General features: G+C 48.8%; 1 protein-coding gene across 1 annotated transcript in view; it reads left to right on the top strand.

The window, feature by feature from the left end:
- Positions 1-23097, top strand: part of SGSM3 (small G protein signaling modulator 3) — a 28687-nt gene that overhangs the window by 2773 nt on the left and 2817 nt on the right. The window contains exons 2-20 of the mRNA XM_064155182.1: positions 6765-6848; positions 8139-8224; positions 9408-9474; positions 11336-11544; positions 11688-11795; positions 12647-12790; positions 13120-13315; positions 13541-13686; positions 14730-14957; positions 15879-15933; positions 17806-17933; positions 18255-18410; positions 19328-19382; positions 19809-19858; positions 21086-21238; positions 21334-21404; positions 21741-21789; positions 22088-22173; positions 22549-22671. Coding sequence (XP_064011252.1) covers positions 6842-6848; positions 8139-8224; positions 9408-9474; positions 11336-11544; positions 11688-11795; positions 12647-12790; positions 13120-13315; positions 13541-13686; positions 14730-14957; positions 15879-15933; positions 17806-17933; positions 18255-18410; positions 19328-19382; positions 19809-19858; positions 21086-21238; positions 21334-21404; positions 21741-21789; positions 22088-22173; positions 22549-22671 — 2117 coding nt within the window. The 5' untranslated portion in view covers positions 6765-6841. The remainder of the gene's footprint in view (positions 1-6764; positions 6849-8138; positions 8225-9407; positions 9475-11335; positions 11545-11687; positions 11796-12646; positions 12791-13119; positions 13316-13540; positions 13687-14729; positions 14958-15878; positions 15934-17805; positions 17934-18254; positions 18411-19327; positions 19383-19808; positions 19859-21085; positions 21239-21333; positions 21405-21740; positions 21790-22087; positions 22174-22548; positions 22672-23097) is intronic.

Here is a 23097-nt window from a genome sequence, read left to right as displayed (position 1 = left end):
CCGTTGGTCATTTGTCATTGGAAACAGTAGATCAATCTTCCACTGTAGATGAGCCTAAGGGTCTGGATCTGGAGGTAGTGGAGAAAGCCTTGGATGGCATGGCTTGTCACTGCTTAGGATGTCATGTCAAAGACTTAATAATACCTGTCTTGAAATATTTGTCAGTAGTGTCTGTCGACCTCTCTCTGTTTGGTACAACCCTACATCTTTAGCAGAAACCTCTTCTTTCAGACTTCAGTATAGAAAATGAAACTGGACAGTTGCCATCACCTTTCACAGATAACCTTACAAATAGTTTGCAAACTTGCAGAAGGTTTTGGACCAAAAGAAAAAAAATCTGTTTCTGGAGAGTTTGGGGGGAAAATGAGGTCCTGCAGAAGTGCTCTGGCCCTACACCATCCATTTACTCTGCAGAAACTGACTCATGGAATACATTTGGGGCCCCTTAGACACTAATCAGAAACCCTTAGATTGTGTTTGTGTAGCGGTGTTTAATGTGGCATTGCCTTTGCCTTAAGCCTTGAAGATTATGGCAATTGCAGACCTGCATTTTGGCATGCATTGATTTTCTTCCCTCTGTATTGGAAGCAAGAAGAATTTTGCTGTGCAGTAAGAGTGGACACCTTCCTACTTTCTCTCTTGGCCTTTTGTTTCCATCCTTATTCAGTGCAGACTAAAGAATCCCAAACCATCAGCAACTGCTATTCCAGTGCTTGTCCTGCTGTAATCCTCCTGTGTGAGATGGGAAGACCACTCTGTATTCCCATCATATTGCCTCTCACCACTCAAATAATGGGAACAGCAGGAAAGGGGAAACTCCTCCTGCTCTGATCCCGAGGGTCTTGGGCAAACAAGAGGTTCTCCACAGCAGTGTAGTTCATGCTTAGCAGGCACCAAGTGTCTACTGTGTAAAGAAAAACCTCTCTGTTTTCCAAGGCTAAAAGTATTAGGTTGTGTTAGCAACACAGGGAATCAGCTGAGCCATAAGTAAGTTGGGTTCTGGTTTGTTTGGTGGTTTTTTGTTTTGATTTTGGTTTTGGTTTTTTTTTTTGTGAGCCTTTGTTATCTCCAGTTTTTAGAAGAGCTTCACCCATTTCAAGCTGTGTGCTGCATAAATGATCAGCCATCTGCTTTGAAGCTAGAGAAATAAAAGGCATTTCAGCTCTGGAAAGAAAATACAGGCCACTATGTGGCATATTTACATTCTACAGAAGTAGGTAATGGGGATGGGCTTTTACAGAAGCAAGCTTGACACATTGAACTACAATCAGGAAGTCCATCTGTGTCCTGTCTGTCCAATGTGTAAGCAGTAGGTAACAGGATTCTGTGTTTTCACATCCTTATTTTTAAAATGAAGGTACAAAACTGGAAGTTGCTCGTTCTGTTCCTTCTATATGAACTGGAAATTGTTCAGCAGCTTCAGCTCCAGTGGGGCTGTCATTACAGCAGGCAGACTTGTTGGCCACTGATCAGAGATCAAGCTCCGTTGCATGCAAATACCTTGTACTTACATTGCTGCATGGAACTGCATTTGCAGTGTGGCTAGGAGTCTACAAGGTGCTTTATGGCAGGAGACACAGAGTTCCAGTTCAGTTTTTGCCATCTCTCTTGTGTGTAGCTCTAACAGCACTGGGGCAGTTAGGAGGTGGCACTTTGCCCCTCCACACTCCTGCAGCCAGTTTGTGATCCTAGTTAGTGACTAAGCAGCACAGAAGTCCTGAGTGATGCTCTGTAGCCATCAGCTACATTCTTCCTGCCCATCTAGCTCAGCAAGGCCCTTAGAATCATAGAATCAACCAGGTTGGCAGACATCTCCAAGATCATCCAGTCCAACCTAGCACCCAGCCCTATCCAGTCAACTAGACCATGGCACTAAGTGCCTCATCCAGGCTTTTCTTGAAGACCTCCAGGAACGGTGACTCCACCACCTCCCTGGGCAGCCCATTCCAATGGGAAATCACTCTCTCTGTGAAGAACTTCCTCCTAACATCCAGCCTAGACCTCCCCTGGCACAACTTGAGACTGTGTCCCCTTGTTCAGGTCACCCCCCACCTGACTACAATGTCCTTTCAGGTAGTTGTAGACAGTAGACCTTTGCTGCTTTTTTTGACTGCTGTAGGGTTTTGTTTTATCTCTAATTCACTTTCTCTGCTAGGAATAAGTGCTCTGAGGACAGTTAAAGTGCCCCAACTTTTCATTCTAAGTTGTGTGGTAGAATGTGAGGATGAATGCTACCTGGGCACCTTCTTTCTGCATTTGTAGTGTGTTGCTTGACACCCAAAGGAGTGTGAGGCTGGTTGTGGCTTGTGAGACTTAAACAGATAGCTCCTGGTGTGACCCAGAGTCACCAACACCATGCTGACTCCTTAACCAGGAGTTGGTGTGTATCAGTGTCTTTGTGGGGTTCTGCATCAGTTAAAAAGCAAAGATGTCCGGATGTGAGCAGCATATATTATCTGCATCTTGTCTGCCTCTTGGTCAGGTGCGTGGCACTTACCCACTTGTTCCTGAAGCTTGGAGTTTTCTTCGGGCTGTACATGTGCAAAGCAAATATTGACTTGTGAGCCTGATGGCATTTGCAGCTCCAGGATAGGCCTTTGCCTGACTTCAGGGAGAAGCACATGGGGGAAGGGAAGGTGAAGGGCTTCCTGCTGAGAAGTCCTCTTGCACATTTCATTGAGCAAATCAGGAGTTTGATTGGGAAGTCAAAACTCCCCAGGTGTAAGAGGACAGAAGTGAACTGCCTCATCCAGTGCAGGGTCAGATTTCTGAGGGAGGAGGATCCTGTCTAAATGTTAAACAGGGTGCCATCTTCATGGGATCTTAAAGGCTGAGCTGGAAGAGGCTTCTAGAACTACACCTGAGTGCATGACCTCTGGATGAGTACAATGGCTTTGCAATTGCTTTTCTCTCTTACAAAACATACCTTTTCTTTTAGTAAAGGAAGAGAACAGAGAGCAGTGGAAACCAGCTGGCAGTGCAGAGGTGGCAGTGGCCTTTACTGCGTGCAGTGTTGCTTCATGTTCAAATTAACCATAATGGAGAGAAGAGCTTCTCCCCATGCCACCTTACTGTTGTGTGCACTGTTCCTGTGACAGTGGGTGAAAATAATTCTGTGCTTGTTTTGATCCTCCTGATGGCGTTCACTGACAGTTCCTGCATAGTTCCTAGTTGTGATATCTTCAGCACACAGAAACATTGCTTTGTGAAATGTCTTTTGTAGCTTTTTTGGTAGCTTTTTGATGCTGTGATTTGGGTTGGCTTCTGTTTGGTGGTTTGTTGTTAGGGTTTTTCTTCTTTTCTAAAATCAGCAGGGGAAGAATACTCCTGGGGAGGAGTTTCTATCCTAAAATAAAGATCCTGCTTTAGGAAAGGCTCTGGACAGTGTCGTTTTGTGTCTAGCACAACCAGGCACTATCACAGCAGGCTTCAGTGGACATCACATGGCAAAAGAGGCCAAGCAAGTAAAACACCGACAGCAAGAGATTGTTATCTGGTGTTTGTACGAAGCCAGGTGATTGAAGTCTCTCCTATCACAGCTGTGTGGAAGAGCAGGTGCATCCAGAGGAGGCTTGAAACTGCCAGGTGAAGGTGAATTTGCAGGTCTCAGTCACAAAGATCCACTTTTAAAGGACAGCTTTGCTGAAAAACAACCTAACTGGATATAATCTTGCATGGTGTGTGTGTGTGTTTGCAGCTCAGACAAAGGTGTTGCAGCTGAAATGTTTCAAGTAGCTCTACATAATGCTGCATGCATCCCTTCCAGCCTTTGGTTTAGAATCTGGACTCAACAAGTAAAGCCACCAATAACAGGCATCATTTGCATCTTAACAAAAATTACATGTCTTTCAAAGTCTGAAGGCTGCCTCTTGAGTGACCAAATTCACTTCGTGTAAGGAACTTAAATTAGTTTTCAATATGTGAGATGCTTCTTAATGCAGAGGTGAAAACTGGTTTAAATTTCAGAGTTCTGAGGATTTGAGAGTGGCCTTTAACATTTGTTTGCTCTGATGTGTTCTTTCCTTTGCATGCCTTGCTGTTGCTTGTTTCCAGAAGTGTCTGCTAAGTTAGCTGTAGCAGTTTCATGCATGCAATTTCCCAGGCTTCATGGGAGCCCCTTCTGTTATTTGCTGTCTCCTGTCTCAGAGAGTTTGAGGGTCACATTAGGTTTGTATCACTCAGTCCAAGGAAAGTACATACTGTACCTACTGTACCTATACCATATGCCATATATCCTCATGCCTTGCACTGGGCAGTGCCTGGCTGTGTCAGGAAACCTTCCTCCCAGTTCCTCTTGTGCTTTACTGGAGGAGAGTGAGTGGCAAGGTGGTGAAGGGCCACAAGGCTAGTTTAGTGGCCTCAGCACCGTCCCTTGGACACCTCTAGCTCTGTGGGCTGGCCCCAGCACACTGCCTCCTCATGCTACAGCAGGAGCCTTCTCTCGGTGTGATTTACACTCCTTACCCTGCCCTTCTGCACACCCTTGTGCCAGCAGCAAGGTGAGCCTCCTGCTCTCTCTGGGCTCTATCCCAGATGGGTGCTTGTGAGAAGGTTTCTATGGGAACCAGGGGCCAGAAAAACCTGCCCACCGAGTTCAGAGCTCTAATGGCAGGCAGCAGGCGGAGGAGAGATCTCCAGCCAGGCAGAGGCCAGCATGCAATGACGTGGACAAGGGAAGGTGTTCCCTTCTGCTGCACCTGTCTTGGGATGAGGAGAGGGTTCTGACTTCAGCACTCTCCTGCTCTGCTTCCCAAGCACGATTGTTAATTCCCTTATTTTGGAGTCTTTCCTCCTCTGCCTGCCTAGCACACTGGTCTGGCTTCTCAGTAGTGATTGTGTGAGCTGCAAAGGTTAATAATGACCAAGAGGGATCCCTGCTCACAAGCTTGAGACCCTGGGCGTGGATTCAGAGCACAGGTAGCAAGCAGCATGGCAGAAATAGCACAAAACTGAAATAGGAACTGCATTCCTAATAGGAGTAATACATAAAGGTAAAACAAAGAGAGAGAAGGTGAGGAGAAGGACATATGGCAATCTCAGGAGCTGTGGTCACAGAGCAGAAATAAACCTGGAAAAAAAAGACACATCAAAGTGCACTCAGTGATGTTGGGAGGGAAATAAATAGTGTGAGCAGGTTTACCTGCTTGATGTGCCTGCTGTGTGCATTGCCATGAGCGTGCAGGTGCTCGTTTTGTGACTCCTGTGTCTTCAGCTGCTGGGGGAAGAGTTGGCTCTAAGAGAACAAGTGGGGGTAGAGCAATGGGAAGGGTAGAAAGGGAATTACAGAATTCATGGGTGGGTGATTGGCTATTGTGTGCACAATGTTACTTCTCAGAGACAAAACCTGAACTTTTTCTTCTCTGGTTGGTTGGTTTGTTTCTGGTTTTGCCCTGAGAGTTGGTGTCAGAAGATCAGAGTCTCTTCAGCCCTGCCAGCCTTTCTTGTGCAACTGTTTCAATCTAGGAGGAGGAAGCCTCATCATTTGTGTTCTCAGACAGATGCCTTTTTGCCTTTGTGCTGTTTCACAGCTGCTTATCTTGGAGTGCTGTAGCAAGCCACTTCCAGGCTGCAGGTGCTCACTGGAACAACCTTGTCCTACTGAGCACTATAAAGAGCTTGGACAGGGCCTGCCGAATGAATCTCTGGGGTTCCTCTTAGTGATTTAGAGTCATAAGTAACTTTACTGAAAAGGGAAAGCTGGAAAACCCATCCCAGATGTAAAAACATCCATTTCTCCCAGTTCTTTCCCAAGAAAGTGAGTGATAGATATGTTCCAGCACTGGCTTTAGCCACTTTGTAGAGGTGGTTCTTGCTGTCTCCCACCCATGGAGTTATAAGGTTGATTCCAAAGTCCAAAATGCCTCTTTCTGACCACTAAAGTATTCCATTGTTGTCTTGAAAAATGACAAATCTGCTGTGAGCTGATGTCAGGAAAGTAAGGGGCAGCTTGGCTAAATTGGCAGTTTTGTCATCTGAGCTCCACCACCAGATTCAGTTTAGAGGAGCCTGGCTCATTGCTGAGGCACTCGACTACTTGTTGCCCATATCCTAGTCCAGTTCACCACTGAAAATCCTTGTCAGAAGCTTTCTCAGCTCCCTTTAGGGAGATGTATTCCACAACCTAATATGCTTTGCTCTTGTAATGCTACCCCTAAAATCTCTTTCAAGCTTGTTTTGAATGTTACCCCATAAAAACTCTTCACTATGCCATTTGCTTCTCCATGGGCAGCCTATTGAGAGAATAATGTGTGGTGTGCTTTCATAATCAAAGAAAAGCACACTACACCCAGAAGTTGGTGGAATCACCATCCCTGGAGGTATTTAAAAGGCATGTAGATGTGCTGTTTGGAGATGTGGTTTGGTGGTGGACTCCACAGTTTTAGGTTTATGGTTGGAATGAATCTTGGAGGCCTCTCCCCATGTAAACAATCCTGTGCTAATGTGAAATACAAGAGTCGCAGCATGCGATGGAAAAGGTGATGGAAGTTGACTTGATTTTTGACCTTTTTTTCACTCAGCAATGCTGTTACTGTCAGAAGGAATTTGGGAGATGACAGTGTGCTCTTCCAAGCTGATGGGTAGGTATGAAACCAAGAGGAAATTCCCATCTCTGAAAATTAATTCTCCTGTAGTGCATTTGAATACTCAAGGATTTAGTTTTCCTATGGAGAAGCTGTGCATGAGGTGGCTGTCTGTCCCCCAGCACGTTCCTAGATGCTAACTGAATTCTCTCCTCACCACTTTTTATTCCTTTTTTATTACAGGCCTGTGACCTTTCACCTCTGAGAACAGCCTTTCTGGACCTGCTGGCAGCCTCTGCTACTCGACTTCATTGAGCACAATGTCAGGTGAACAGACAAAGATGGGCACAGTGTCTTGTTTGTTTGCTTGTTTGGTAAAAGGCAGCTGCTGATTCCAAGAGCCATGCTGTCTGGTCAAATTGAAGGAGAAAAGACTGTCCCACTTTCTGTGACCCAGCTGTCTTTCCACTCAGGGTGAACTCAGTTCTTTTATTTTAGGCTGTACTGAAGCCTGCAGAAGCTGCTTCAGCCGTTGAACACAAAGGAAGGAGGAGATTGAAATGCAGTCTCCCTTCCCCGTTCTTTATCATTTTACTTGGTTCTCTTTTCTCCCCAAGACTTGACCTAAAATAGGTACCTTACTTATGAACTCAGAGGTTTCTTTTGCTGTAAAGTGGTTTTACTGAGGCAGGTAGAAAGCTGAAGAATTACTGGAGCTAAACTGTGAGCTACTGAGATGCAAACTATACTAAAGCCAGATCTCCTCCAGTGACAGTGGCCCACTTTCTCTCTCCTTATATTTGTGTACATTTTCCATCCCAGTCCAGATGCTTATTTCAGGGCAGGTGAACCTGAGGAAGACTTCACTTCAAAGCCAAGTAAACCACTTTGTCACTGAAGTGTGCAGCAGAAGGCTTGGCACATGCCCATCTGCTTCAGTTGCTGAACTTGACTTCTACTAGTACTGCAATGGAAGGTGCTCAGTAGGACACTACCTGAGGGTGGGAAGGTGCTTAGCTTGAACTCAAAAGACCATGATGATAGGTGATGGTAAGTGTACTTTTGTTGCTGCAGCTCTTCAAACATGGGCTGCCAACTTTGCAGAGAGGGGCAGAAGCGTCCCTGTCCTTCTGCAGCAAAGGATGCTTCTCACTAAGGGCTCTGATTTCCTATTTTTGTGCCTGGGTGACAAAGTTCTGGGGAACTCTGAGGTGCTGCAGGTGCTGAGGTCAGAAACTCTGTAGGAGGAGTTTACTTCTCCACAAGATTTTAATGGTTTTTGTTATTTTAATGATTGCCCTGGCTCAGCACTGACCAGACAGCTTTTCCAAGCAGGGGAAAGATCACATGATGCCATGGAACTATTACTGTTCCCCAAAAACCTCTCTTTCAGAGGGAAGTCTGACTTTCCTGCTTGTTTAGCATGGTGATAAGAGACAAAGCCATCTGAAATTAGTTGCTTCCTTGGTGAGGTGGAAGCTGTGTCAGTGTCTGGAGTGGCAGTAGTGACGAACTGCTGAGAGTCTTCCTCCTCCTGGAACAGTATATTTGAATATGCGTCTTCCAAGGCTCTCCTTCCAGGTTCTCACCGCTGTGTGTTGATCTCTTTCTTTTCAGGCCACTACACTCCCTCTGCTGGGGGTCCCTTCTCAGCACTCACTCCCAGCATTTGGCCTCAGGAAATCCTGGCAAAATACACACAGGTAGGGTGTGGGGCAGGGAGGAGGTGTTCTCTGGCTATGCATGGAAAGTAAAGGGACCTGGGGAGTTTCTGGTGGTCTCTGAAAGCCACGGGGAAAAGCAGGGAAAGCTGCACTCTTTCTCCAGTGGTTTGGTTGTGGATACTGTTTGCTACTTGATGTGTTTTGTGGTTGCATCCTGGCTCTTGCGAGAGGCTTTTGCAGAGCACAGAGAGACTCAAGTGAATTATTGCCCTGCTGTTTTGCAACTATTGCTCCACTGTAGAAATGTTGACACCCTCAGGGAGTCTCTGTCACCATTGGGCTACTCTTGATGGCATGTGCATGGCAGGAAACACTATCCTCTAGACTTGTCACCAGGTGGGCAGAGCAGGAAGGAAGGAGGCAGCCATGGGATTTTGTAACTTACCCACAGTGTTTGCTGAAGGGAGTTGCACCCAGCAAAGCAGATTGCAGCTTTTTTTGTGGAGCTGTGCTAGAAGCATGCTTCTTGGGTGCTGCCTGAGAGAAATGCTTGTTAGAGACCCCACAGGAGGTGCAGGTGGTCTTGCAGGAAAGGTGCTGGGGGGGTTATCTGTAGGTTTTTACTCGTTAAAAAAATCCCAGTTGTAACTGCCAGTGTGCATCCCTCAATACCAACCACAAACACCAAGGAGAAAAGTTAGGGTTTAGGTCATGGACTTTAATTTCCTTTGCCCTATGTTTTGGGCTTGCTTCAGAGGTGCAAATCCCAGTTTTGCCTGCTATCTTTCAGAGGAAATCTGAAAGCAACAGGCAGAGGGTGGAGCAGTTCAGGGAGCTGAATTTGCAGAGTATTAGAGCTGCAGGCAGCAGAGACCTCTTTACCTGAGAGATTAGTGCATGTATTCTTCAGTCCATGAGGAGGGCTGCATGTTCCTCAGCAGGAGACTTCTGATCCTGACATGGTGCTGCTGCTTTAGAAAGGATTGATGAGAAAATCTGTGCAAGTATGCAAGCAGGGCTTCACAGCTGCCATGGAGAAGTCAAAATGGGAATGACAAGAAACATCTGTCCAACCAGGAATTGTGGTGGGAGGCATTGAATATGAAAGGACTCAGAGGGCACAGTGTGGACAGTAGTGGGATGGGACAATACCCACATGTCTGTTCAGTTGCTCAGTGCTAAACTGATGGAGGTGTCTGTTGTCCTTCCTCATGTTTGTCAGAAAGAAGAATCCATCGAGCAGGCAGAGTTTCACTATGACGAATTCGGCTTCCGAGTTGACAAGGAAGGTAAAGCCAGGCCCGTTCCTGCCCCTTCCACTGTGTGCTGCCTCCAGCCCTTCCCACGCTTGCATGTATGGCAGGGGGAGACTGCAACCATTCTGTGCTAGGTCTCATCTGCCCACCTTTTGTCATCTTTCCATGTCCTGCCATTGTAATGAAGTGCATTAGATGTGGTGGACTTACAGGTGTGTGAAGCATAAACTACACAGCAGAGTCATTTCCACCTCCTTATGCCATGGATAAGAGAGGGAAATGAGGACGTTGCCATCTCCACTAGCAGCTGTGTGCTGGGAAAGGGCAACTCTCCCAGTTCACAGAGGAGTCCCTGTCGTGTTCAGTGGCGCTTCAAGCACTGATAGCAGGTGCAGTGATGTGTGCTATCAGTGACACCCACAGCCAAGACAAGTGGCAGCACTATGTGCTCTACACATCCTGGCAACTGGTGAAGTGCAGGGCATGTTGTAGAGGCAGAATCCACAGCCTAGTTTTTCAGGGAGACAGAGGCAGGTGAACAAATAGATGGTGTGGAGAGCTATTGTAGATGGACACAGAACTGCAACAGCTGGCTCACTGGGCATAGAGGAAGAGGATGGAGTGGGGGATGCAGGAATTGCTTTCTGTGCTCTGAGAGGGCGTTTGCAGGATTTGGATTATACAGTGCAAGGCAGAAGTTGCAGGCATGAGTGTGCTCAGGCACCTTAGAATCATAGAACCATAGAATCAACCAGGTTGGAAGAGACCTCCAAGATCATCCAGTCCAACCTAGCACCCAGCCCTAGCCAGTCAACTAGACCATGGCACTAAATGCTTCATCCAGTCTCTTCTTGAAGACCTCCAGGGATGGTGACTCCACCACCTCTCTGGGCAGCCCATTCTAATGCCAATCCCAGTCTCTGGGAAGAACTTCCCCCTAATATCCAGCCTATACTTTCCCCGGCACAACTTGGGACTGTGTCTCTTGTTCTGTTGCTGGTTGCCTGGGAGAAGAGGCCACCCCCCATCTGGCTACAATGCCCCTTCAGGTAGTTGTAGACAGCAATGAGGTCACCCCTGAGCCTCCTCTTCTGCAGGCTGCACAACCCCAGCTCCCTCAGCCTCTCCTCATAGGGTTTGTGTTCCAGGCCTTTCACCAGCTTTGTCACCCTTCTCTGGACATGTTCCAGAACCTCAACATCTCTCTTGAATCCTCTTTGAAGCAATGACCCAGAGAAGAGGACAGGACAGACTGATTTTCTTCAGCCAGTACATTTGATAGACTTGTGCGTCATAAAATCAGCAGAAAGATTTGGGCTGCCCTGCTGGGATGTGTTACCTGGAGAAGGGCAGAGTGCCTTACATCAAACCCGTGCTTGTGCTGAAGTGTCTATTTTAGAAAGCCAGCCTCGGATTAAGGTGCTCTTTCATGGTGAATTTGGAAGCATCCTTATTGAAGTATTTTGAGTGATTAAATATCCCCAAAGTTAACATTTTGCACCTCGTGACTTGCATGAGCACACAGCTTCTGCTTGCCACCTCAGAGCCTTGCTGTGCTTTTGTCAGCCTGACTTACAGATCTTTAGAGAACCTGGCAGGTGACTGCTGCCAGGGCCTTGTCTGAATCCAGCCATGCTCTGCTCTAAATCATCAGTAAGTAGAGACAAGTTGCCTGCTAGCAGCTTCTCAGTTGTTAAGGCCCCAGAGCCTTTTGCTTGTGACCATAGAGAAGGTGGTTAGAAATCAAGCTCTGCCTTTCCATGCTCTGACTGGAAGATGTGAATGTTTTTAACGTGTTTTCTTCAAATAGCTTTCCTGCTCCTCACCCTCTCCTACATTTGTTCTCTCTCCTGTTCCCTTACTTCCCCATTTCATTCTCCTTTTGCTGAGGCAGATGGTGCTGAGCCAAACTCTAGCAAGCTTTTGGGGGTACCACTGACAGAGGAGCCACAGCAGAGGCTCAAGTGGCAGGCCCATCTGGAATTCACACACAACCATGACGTGGGTGACCTCACCTGGGATAAAATCGAGGTCACCCTACCACACTCGGACAAGCTGCGCTCCCTGGTGCTGGCAGGCATTCCGCACAGCATGAGGCCACAGGTGAGAGTGCTTCCTGCTCTGGGCAGGCTCTCCTGTCATGACTAAGAGATCATAGAGAAAGACTGCTTCCTCGGGTGCCAGATTATGGCTTTCTGTGGCTGTCTTAGTGACTTCTCTTACCTCTGTTCCTCCTGCTCCCCCAGCTGTGGATGCGCCTGTCGGGAGCCTTGCAGAAGAAGAGGAATTCAGAGATGTCATATCGAGATATTGTGAAAAACAGCTCTAATGATGAAACCATTGCTGCCAAACAGGTGGGACACACTGCTGAGTGTGCCAGGTGGGCACAAAGTGGTAGGGAGAAGGGCAGGACTCACTGTGTGAGGAGGAAGGGCTGTCTGCCTTCAGCAGAGGTGGTAGAGAGCACATGTGTGGTTGAATCCTTCTAAAGTTTAATCCTTAGCATCACTGGAACAGCAACTGTGCAGCTCTCCTCCTTCCTAGAACAAGCAGGAAAGTGTTGGGACCCATGCTACCTGCAGGCTAGAAAACAGTGCTGCAGCTGCAGCTCAGGAAATACCCTGATAGAACTGAAGGATGAAAGGCTGAGAAATGCACCTCTGTTGAGTTGGTGACAGCTGCTCACAGGGTCTGTCTTTGTTTCCTCAAATGCAAACTCTCTGACACCAGTAGGACTGTTGCAGGGTTGCATTCCCTCTTCCTCTGAGCTCTGCACATGTTCAGCTCTTACCAAGAGGCTAGGATCAGAATGGTGGGAAAGAGAAACAACACTGTCCAAGGGAGGTCTGAGGTCTGTTCATCTCTAAGTCCTCTATCACAGGTGTGACCAGATTGTTGGTTTCTCTCTGGAATTTGTTGGGAAGCCTTACTTGAAATATAAGTAGATGAAACTCCCAAGCAGTATGTCTCCTATTCCTAGTGGTAAAGCTAAGCTGAGTGTAAGCATTGACCAAGTCACCATCTGCACTGGCATTTTTCCACAGGTCAGTGAAGGAGGTTAACTGGCCTCAGGTGCCAGGGTAGGGCCATTTTCTTTGGTGCCCAAGGACCTTGGTGCCTCAAGGGCCTTGAGGAAGTGCAGAGAGAAGAAATAAATTGTTGAGTTGCTGCTAGCTGACTCTGTCCTTGCTTGTTGTGGTCTCAGATTGAGAAGGACTTGCTCCGCACGATGCCCAGCAACGCCTGCTTCTCCAACATGAACAGCATTGGGGTGCCACGGCTACGCAGGATACTACGGGGACTTGCCTGGCTCTACCCAGAGATTGGGTATTGCCAAGGCACTGGCATGGTAATCTGCTTTCAGAGCCTTCCTGATAAGGGATTGCTTTGTCTGTCATATCTGTGCTGGGGGGGGGGGCATTTTTCCTAGGGAAGGGAGAACAGAGTAGCACAATGTGTCCGAAAATCTGGGAGACTTCAGTCCATCTGTTGGTGGAGGAAAGGGGCATAGGCATTACACTGAGGAGAAGTCACTTCAGTGGGAGAGTGCAGAAAAGCTGTTGGGGAAGAAGGAAGTTGGTGGTCACCTAGGTACTAGTCCAGCTGTCCGTGTGAGAAAATGGTGAAAGAGTCCTGCTTCTCTTAAGACGTCCACTTCTTTTTCCTTCAAAATCCTAGGTGGCTGCCTCTCTGCTGCTCTTTTTGGAGGAGGAAGATGCATTCTGGATGATGTGTGCTATCATCGAGGAACTGGTCCCTGCCTCCTACTTCAGCACCACCCTGATGGGCGTGCAGACTGACCAGCGTGTCCTGCGACAGCTCATCGTGCAGTATTTGCCTCGCCTGGACAAGCTGCTCCAGGAGCATGATATTGGTAAAAGTGTGCCCTAGCAACCATCTCTTGTCTTGCCAGGGTGGCACACAGACACAACTTATTGCACTGCCTTAGTGAAACAAGGGCAGCAGAGCTAGGAGCAAGTCCAACTCTGGTGGGAGCATGTGATCATCCTCGAGCTGGGAAGAGGGTACCTAAGAGAGTGCAGCTTTGTTGGTTGGCTGATTTCCTTGTCATGTTTCTTTTCTGTGTCATTGTTCACAGAACTCTCCTTGATCACCTTGCACTGGTTCCTCACCTCTTTCGCTAGCGTTGTCCATATCAAGCTGCTGCTTCGTATTTGGGATCTCTTCTTCTACCAGGGCTCTGTGGTACTGTTCCAGGTCACTTTAGGCATGCTCAGTATGAAGGTAATTTCCACCTTCTCCTCCTCTTTAGTATGTTGGTGTTTAGTTCTATGTTTTGGGGATACACAATTTTGTATTCACCTCCTTTGTGTGCTTTGGGAATGTGCTCTGGCTGTGAAGAACTTCCAAGACACTTCGCAGCATTCCCCCACCTACCTCATTTGTTCCCTCATAACTAAACCCCATCAGCTGTCCCCCTCCATTCAGTCTAGATCCCAATCTGAGTATCTTAGCTAAACTATGATGCTTCTTGATTTTAGGCCATCTCTGAACAGAGGTAAAAAGCCATGGTTATGGTTATCTGGGAAGCTTTTTGACAGCACCATTGGATGTGCCAAGAGATTGGCATTGCCCTGACTACACTTGATTTATCTGACTTACATTTGTCTGCCTGATCTTTTCCTTTTTATGCAAAAAATAATGTTGTGGTTCACCTTGGTGTGGGAGGGGCAAGGGTGAGCCTGCTGGGAGTAATGGGAAGGCAGGGCACAGTTTGATGTGGTAGACACTTTACAGTGTGTGAGACTGAGCAGTTTCCATTCCCTTGTCCCCAGCAAGATCTCTGCCATGCCCAGTCCTGGCAGTGGGTACAGAACACCTTCTCTTTTGTCTTTTCTTGGTGATTTGACTTCATTTCAGAGATCACAGGATATTAGGGGTTGGAAGGGACCCAAAGAGATCATTGAGTTCAACCCCCCTGCTAGAGCAGGACCATACAGTCTATCTCAGGTCACAAAGTAACATATCCAGAGGGGCCTTGAAAGTCTCCAGAGAAAGGAACTCCACAGCCTCTCTTGTGATGGATGTCGTGATTCAAAACCAGACCAACTAGAATTTTTGGGAGCAAATCTTTGAGCAGCAGAGTAGTAAAAGATGCTGTTCCCCTGCCATAGGTAGCTTAGACTCTTCCTGCTGAAGTTTTGATGAAATTATCTAGTGGTACCTGTGTTGTTTCTGGAGCAGGCTGTACGCTGAATGTCAGATTGCAGCTGGCAGCCCTGAGAGCAGAGCTGTTGTGCTGACTGTTCTGTGTGGCACTGCTGCAGGAGGATGAACTCATCCAGTCTGAAAACTCTGCCTCGATCTTCAACACACTGTCAGACATCCCCAGTCAGATCGAAGACGCAGATGTGCTGCTGCGGGAGGCCATGCGCGTGGCTGGCTCGCTGACAGACGTGGCGGTGGAGACCCAGCGGCGCAAACACTTGGCCTACCTCATCGCTGACCAAGGGCAGCTGCTCAGCTCCACCACTGCCGTCAACAGTTTATCCAAAGTGAGTGTGCAGAGTTCCATCTGCCTCTGCTGCTCTGTTTTTGTCATTCCCTTACGTGCTCCCTGCCAGTTCTTTGTGAGCAAGAGGTCTTCCCGTCTGAGAGGATTTTGGCTCCAGGATGACTGTGTCATCAAGTGGAGAAGAGGTGTTGGGAAGTGAGGGGGAGGTATATGCTAAGAGATGCTGCCAGATCTGTCTTGGTTGACAAATGCCCAGGTGCAAGGGATATTGGCATTGATTGTAATTATCATTAATGAGAGTTGTGCTGGAAAGTGATGCATTTTATTAATGGAAACTAAAAGAGACAACATATGCTTTTGGCAGAATTTTCTTGGAGCATGCAGAGTAGGAACTGGATTTAATCCACTAGTAAAAAAACAATGCACTAAAATAACTCTGGAAAGTAGAATCAGAGAACAGCAGCAGCCTTTGAGAAGATGAGTAAAAGATGCACCTGTGTCTCCTCTTGGACCGCAGTCTGCAGCTGCAGATGTAGTAGTTCCTGTTTGTCATGCCTGTGTGGAAGACACATTCTTGATGCTTCTCCATGTGCTAATCACACTACACTCCTGCAATTCTAAAATGTAATAGGCATTAGAAGTATATATGCAATTCCATGGAGAACTGCTTATGGCACCGAGCAGAGCTAAAATTGTTCAATCAAATCCTGGCTGATTCTTGAACTTTGCTTTCGTAACAGCTGAGCTATAAATAACTCAGTGCACAAGGAGCAGATCAAGCACTAGAGCTGATTTAGAACTAGAGGAACTCCTGTCTGAAACTGCCAGCTCATCTGCCTGCCCCCCCAGTAGTAGCTGTGAAGACTCTTTACCCAAAGCTGCCCTGTCTGGGATTGCTGTTTTTATTTCTGAGAGCTGCCCTGATGTGCACACTTTATTCTCTTTCTTCCTGCTCCCTCAGATTGTGCGGCGCAGGACTCAGCGCAGGAAATCTGGCATCACCTCTCTGCTTTTTGGTAAGAACAATCCTGTGCCTCTCATCTGGTACTGATGGACAGAACAGCCTAGGAAGTGGGGGAGTGAGCAAAGCAGGGAAACACCAGTGCAGAGGAAGAGGACAGAACTGAGGGTTGGGAGGGAAATGCAGTTTTCTACTTGCTAGCTTCAGTCAGAAAGTAAATTTTAGGTTAGATAGTCCTCAAGTGGACTGACCATCCTCCAGCTGGCTGCAGGTTAGCAAATGTGACTTTAGTAAAGCCTTTCATGCAGTTCCCTACAGTATTACCCTGGAGAAGCTTGGATGGGGAAATGCTTTGCCAGATGAAAAAAATGACAAAAGCCAGGCCCAAAGAGTTGTGGTGAATGGACTTCGGTCCAGCTGGTGGCTGGCCACAAGTGGTATTTCTCAAAGCTCAGATACTTATTACTCTTTTTTATAGGTTGTAAAACCTTGAAACAGGCCTCCCAGGGAAGTGGTGGAGTTACCATCCCTAGAGGTATTTAGAAGATGTGTAGGTGTGGTGCTTAGGGACACAAAACCAGATGAAAATACACTTGGAGTGACAGCAAACTGAATGCTTTTAGAAAAGAAGCAAATGGTTCATTGTTCCCAAACTTCAAGTACCCAGTTTTGAAGGCATTCAGATACACTGAGTAAAGAATCCAGTCCCTTAGTTACCTTTCTTTCTAAATTCATAGAGAGAGGCTGTCAGAACTTCCTGGGAGAATTAGCAGTAATTGAAAGATGCTTTGGGAGCTTTTATCTTGTACTTGTGACCCTTGCTGTACACCCAAAACCTTGGAAATCTGGGTCTTAGAGAGGTCAAGGTCTTAACAGGTGGCAGCTTTTCTCTCATGGCTCTGACATTTAGACTGAGACAGGGAAGAGGGCTGTCTTGGTTTTTCAACTAGGTGAATAATATAGAATCACAGAACTGTTTTGGTTGGAAAAGACCTCTAAGGTCATCAAGTCCAGCTGTCAACCTAACACTACCATGGCCATTAAACCATGTCTCAGAGTGCCATGTACACACATTTCTTGAACACCTCCAGAAACAGCGACTCCACCACCTCCCTGGGCAGCCTATTCCTGTGCCTGACCACTGTTTCCATAAAGAAACTTTTCCTGATATCCAATCTAAGTCTTCTCTGGCACAGTTCAGGCCATTTCCTCTCGTGCTATCACCTGGTACTAGAGAGGTGTGACCAACCCCCACTTCACTACAACCTCCTTCCAGGTAGTTGTGGAGAGCAGTGAGGTCTCCCCTTAGCCTCCTCTTCTTCAGTCTCCTTAGCTGCTCCTTGTAAGACTTTTTCTCCAGATCCATCGCGAGCTGCTTTGCCCTTCTCTGCACACACTCCAACAACTCAACATCTTTCCTGTAGCGAGGGGCCCAACACTGGGCACAGTATTCAAGGTGCAGCCTCGTTGAGTACAGGGACACAATCACTGCTTGCCTCTTGCTGGCCACACTATTCCTGCTACAAGCCAAGGTGCTATCAACAATTCAGCCAAAAGCTGTTTCAGTACTGAAAGAATTGCAGTTGAAGAGAGCTTTTAAGTCCCCTAGTTTTGTGTCCTACCATTCAGCCAAGCATTTCTCTAAAGCACTATGCTTGGTGTATCCAGGCAGATCAAAGATGGCATCTACCAGTTCCATGTGTGGTTTGAAACACCAGCTCCTTGAAAGTTGAGACAGTCAGGTTGGCTTCAGTTCTTGAGATTGTTGAGCAGACTGGCAGTGAGGGTCTGCCTTAGTACAGGCACTTCTGGTGTCAGGCTTTTCTGATTCCTGCAGAATCATGATTTCTAATCTTAGCAAACCCATAAATACCTTCTACTTCTTTTCCCTGCCTTGCCTTTCCTCTGGACACGTGTGCCCTCCCAGGGGATGATGATCTGGAGGCACTGAAAGCCAAGAACATCAAGCAGACAGAGCTGGTGGCCGACCTGCGTGAGGCCATTCTTCAGGTGGCACGGCACTTCCAGTGCGTGGATCCCAAGAACTGCAGCATTGTGAGTGGGAACAGCTGGATCTGCTCTGCTGCGTGCTCCAGGCACCGGTGTCAAGTGTGTGTCACACTGGGATGGGATAGGGCCCATTAAGCACTCCCGAAGTGCGGGCTCGAGGAAGACCATGCCAGGTGTAATGGATAGAGGACGAGGGTTGCTCACCCCATCCATCTCTTGTGCAGGAGGCCTCTCCTGTGAGGCTGTCTGCCTGCTGAGGGCGGGAAGGGGGCTGGGGAGAGGGGCATGCAAGCTTCGGCAGACCACCTGGGAGTCTGACCTGCGGCTTTTGATTCCTTTTGCGCTCTTCGTCCGCCTGCCTGCCAGGATCTGACTCCAGACTACAGCATGGAGAGCCACCAGCGGGACCATGAGAACTACGTGGCCTGTTCCCGCAACCGGCGGCGCCGCGCCAAGGCCCTGCTGGACTTCGAGCGCCACGACGACGACGAGCTGGGCTTCCGCAAGAACGACATCATCACGGTGCGGGCCGGCCTGCGGGGAGGGAGGGCATGCTGCGTCCTAGGAGCTCAGCCAGGAGGCTGAAGGGAGCAGCTGGGGCTTTCCTGGGGGAGAGGCAATGCATTCCACGAAGATGCTCACAGGGCTGGAGCAGCTCTGCCGCGAGCACAGGCTGCAAGAATTGGGGCTCTTCAGCCTGCAGAAGAGAAGGCTTCGAGGAGACCTTATAGTGGTCTTTCAGTGCCTGAAGGGGGCCTCCAGGAGGGCTGGGGAGGGACTATTTACAAGGTCTTGTAGTGACAGGAGGAGGGATAATGGGTTTAAACTGGAAGAGGGGAAATTTAAGCTGGATATTGGAAAGAAGCTCTTTCCAGTGAGGGTGGCGAGACACTGGCACAGGTTGCTCAGGGAGGTTGTGGATGCTCCCTCTCTGGAGATGTTCAAGGCCAGATTGGATGAGGCCTTGAGGGACCTGCTCTAGTGGGAGGTGTCTCTGCCTATGGCAAGGGTTGGAACTAGATGATCTTTGAGGTCCCTTCCAACCTAAACCACTCTGTGATTTCTGTGAGCGTTGCCTTGTGGGTCATACTCAGTGCAACCACCAAGTCCCTTTTCTGACTGCCATGCAGCTGAGCAAAAGATTGCTTTGGTGCAGGCTGGGACCCAGTTTATTTCTGAGCTCTAGGTAGTGGTAAAACTGTAGAAACATCCATTTGCATTTTGCCTGTGGGCATCCCACCTGAAAACTGGGGAAGACAGGGGTCATGTTTGCAGTAGCTTTTTACCCCTGAAGGCCCTGGGTCATGTGAGTAGAGAGCATTGGCCAAACAGCTGAGAAAAAAGCAGCTCTGCATCATCCACACACAGCCAGGCAGCTGGAGCCCTCCTGCCACAGCACTCTGTTCAAATGGTGTTTTCCACTTCTTTTTTTCTCTCAGATCATTTCTCAGAAGGATGAGCACTGTTGGGTGGGAGAGCTGAATGGACTGAGAGGTGAGAGAGCAGAATGGTTTGCACTGGGGAGAGTGGGGCTGGATGCAGAGCATCCATTGATCATCCACAGCAACTGCTCTGGCATACTTGCAGCAGAGGCTCTGAGCATCTGCCTGAGCATCTGCCAGGGACAAGGGAAGTGTTGAAGCAGGCAGGGCACGAGAGCAGTGGTGCAGCTGCCTGGTTATTTCTGCAAACAGCACAAGGTGGGTGGGTGCATCACCTCTGCTGCTTGTGGGAAATGTCCTTTTAGTTGGCTTCCTCTTGCAGATGCCTTAATTCTTGTGATTTGGAGGCTTATTGCTTCCTTCTGTGGGGTTGGACCTTACTGATTTATTCTTGGCTTCCACTGAGCTCTAGTTTTATCTGTAGATAGAGAGTTCTCAGTGTCTGCATCAGGCTCACCTCTTTGTCCCCTCTTTGTAGGTTGGTTTCCTGCAAAATTTGTGGAGATCTTGGACGAGCGGAGTAAAGAGGTAATTAAAACCCAACAACAAACCCCTCAGCGTTGAACAAAGAGTCATGTCCCAACTGAAGAACCACAGTTGAAGAGAGCCACGGATTTCCCTTGAGTCTGTTTGCTCCCTCTGGCTATGGGGCACTTAGTGATGTAATCAGGCAGCTTATCTGCCTAAGCCTCTTTGCTCAACTTCCTGATGCTGACCAAGTGGAGAATGAGAGTAGCTGAGTGTGGTGCCTGGGCTTGTAAGGACCCTGGAGAAAAGCTTCAGGAAAGCTGAGAAAGCAGCAGGCAGGTGCACAAGAGAATCCTGTGGGTAGTGTTTCTGCCAGCCTCCTGCTGCCTGTGCTGCAGCCTCCTTTGAGGCTGTGGATGTGGGATTTGTGGTGATCACAGAGGATTCTCCCCACGCAGCTGTGCCCAAGGGTGCACTCTGTGCATCTCATAACCAGCAGGCAATGCCTGTTTAGCACAGATACTTCAATATGGCTCCAAGGCTGGGCTAGGGAATAGGAGACAAACACCATCAGCTGCTGGCTTAGACGCTCTGTCGGGGAAGTGGAGAAGGCCCTGTCTTCCCTCTGCTTCAGCATTTGGAGAGTGAAGAAGGGCCCAGATGCTGACCTGAGACACACCTCCACCCCCTCGCCTCCCACCCTGAGAAGCTCCTTGAGAGATGTCAATATTGGCAACTTGTTTGCTTCCTCACTCACTTCTCAGGGCTGGTTCTTGACATGCAGATCACCTCTCTGTGTATAAACACACCCTGAGCTGCTGAGCAATCCTCCTCCTAATTTTGAACTGTATGTGTTGGGTTGGTACTTCATAGTGGTGTGCCAGCAGACCTGGGCATTCCTATCTATCTCCATTCATCTTGATATTTAGCAGTTTAGAGTCGCAGAGACACTCAGTGCAAGTCCTTCTCCTTACCTTAGTTCAATCATCTTCACACCAAACTGCAACAGTTCTTACATGCTGAGTGCTGCCAGGATGGTGCTGGGGGTCACCTGTGTGGTCTCCTGGGCAGCACCTTGACACAAAGATTTTGGTGTCCCAGCAAATCCCCAGGGGGTAGCACCTTGCCTTATGCAAAAGCCAGCAGAAGCACAAGGGGTTAAGGGAGTGGGTGCTGGTGGGCACCTGGGAGCAGATGTGCACAGAGAAGCTCTAGGTGAGGTGAGTGGGCCACCTCTGCTCTGCCCCCTCTCCAGTATGCTGAGAGCTGGCTCTTGATGTCCCTCAGTACTCGGTCGCTGGAGATGACTCGGTCACGGAAGGGGTGACAGACTTGGTACGAGGGACACTGTGTCCAGCCTTGAAGTCCATATTCGAACATGGATTGAAGAAGCCATCTTTGCTGGGGGGGGCCTGCCATCCCTGGCTGTTCATTGAAGAGGTGAGAGGTCTTCGCTCCCTTCACGGGGCTGTGTTGCCCCATGGGGTGAGGGGGCTGTAGGGCACAGGGTGCTGACTGTCCCTCTGCCCCACTAGGCTGCAAGCCGGGAAGTGGAGCGGGACTTTGACTCGGTGTATTCTCGCCTTGTGCTCTGCAAGACTTACAGGTGAGGCCATGTTGTTCACTTGAGGGCAGGGGACAGCCCCAGCTGCTTCATGTGCTCATCAGACTGCTGCTGCCTCCCACCTTGGGAAGGGTCCTGGCCAACCCCATCTTCCTGTGGGTGTGCTGTAAGCAGGCTGCTGTGCCTGTCCTGGTTTGAGTCTGGCTTGCCCCAGCCCCCATGTTTCTTTCTGGGTCTGTATCTTCACACTTTCATGGCTGCAGAATCACCTTTGGGCTCAGCATAAGAAGGAGAGCTGCTGAAGGATGGAGGGTGAAAGGCCTGTACATGCCTGGGTTGGCTCTGGAACTAACTAGGCCTCTTCTGTGCTCTTTGCAGGCTTGATGAAGATGGCAAAGTTCTCACTCCAGAGGAGCTACTTTACCGGGTGAGTGCTACCCCAGCTTAGCCAGAGCCCAGCTTCTCATGTGGGGAAGTTTGCCATGGAGGCTTCTGGAGGGTGATGTCCATCTCCTGGGAGATGCTTGAGAGTCTCCTAGTGCTTCCCTAATGGGAAGCAGTAAAGACACACAGGCACCTGGGAAAAGGCATAAAATGAAGCTATGAGGAAGGCTCAGCCCCTCAGAATCTAGCAGGTGGCACTGGGTAGTGGTGGGGAGCTCTGTAGATCAGAGCACTTGCCTGTGATGCTGAGGTGACAGTAACCACATCTTCCCTCCCTGCAGGCTGTGCAGGCTGTGAACATGACCCATGATGCCGCACATGCACAGATGGATGTGAAGCTTCGTTCCCTCATCTGCGTTGGGCTCAAGTGAGTCATGTGCTCCTGATAGCCCCAGGGTGGAGAGACTGGTGGATGTGAGGAGCTTGGGAGGGAGCAGAGTGGGTTCAAGGACATCAATTACCTTGATACACCTTAGGCCACAGGGTCTTTTTTCCCCCATCACTGCAGTCACCCAGTGGGACCTGCTACTTTCTTGTGCTTCCTGCTAGCCTGGCCCTGCCTGCAAGCAGGAGCTGGTACTGAGTAGAGTGGCTCACCACGAGTTTATTGGGTTATCCTGTTCCCACTGGGGATGAGACTGTGGGCTGGGATCAAGGCATCAACTGAAAATAGGCTATCCCAAAGGGATGGGGCTTCTTCACTGACTTAGCTGAGTGATATGCCTCTGCCCCATCGCTGCAGCGAGCAGGTGCTGCATTTGTGGCTGGAGGTGCTGTGCTCAAGCCTGCAGACCGTGGAGAAGTGGTTTCATCCCTGGTCATTCCTGCGCAGTCCTGGCTGGGTGCAGATCAAATGTGAGCTGAGGTGAGTGTTCCCATGGGCCTCAGAAGGGTCTAGAATGGATTTCCTCCTCCTCGGCAGAAGGTGGCCTTCACTGTGGCTGTCTTTGGGCCCTCTCCATCGAGGAGCAGCATGTGCTGCTCTGACGTCCCCACTGCAGAGATTTCCTTCTGCATGCTGAGGCAGCAGCAACTGTCTAGAAAGTTTAATGCACTGCACTGTGCCTGCCTGATCAAGAGCAGAGGTTGGTTCATGAGGAGCTGTTGTGACAAACAGGCAGCCTCTGCCTACCAGCAGCCTCCTGCTGTCCCCTGTGTCTACTTTGATGGTGCCTTTTCCAACCTCTTTTCTCCAAGTCCTCTTCCAACCACCATGAGTCCAGGCAGGAAACAGGGAATGTGCTGGGGAGACAGTCTGACCCTCAGTGACTGCCTGACTGCAGCTTAAGCA

This window comes from Pogoniulus pusillus, chromosome 15 (genome assembly GCF_015220805.1).
Source record: "Pogoniulus pusillus isolate bPogPus1 chromosome 15, bPogPus1.pri, whole genome shotgun sequence".
Taxonomy (NCBI): Eukaryota; Metazoa; Chordata; class Aves; order Piciformes; family Lybiidae; genus Pogoniulus; species Pogoniulus pusillus.
This window is presented reverse-complemented; position numbering and strand designations above follow the sequence as displayed.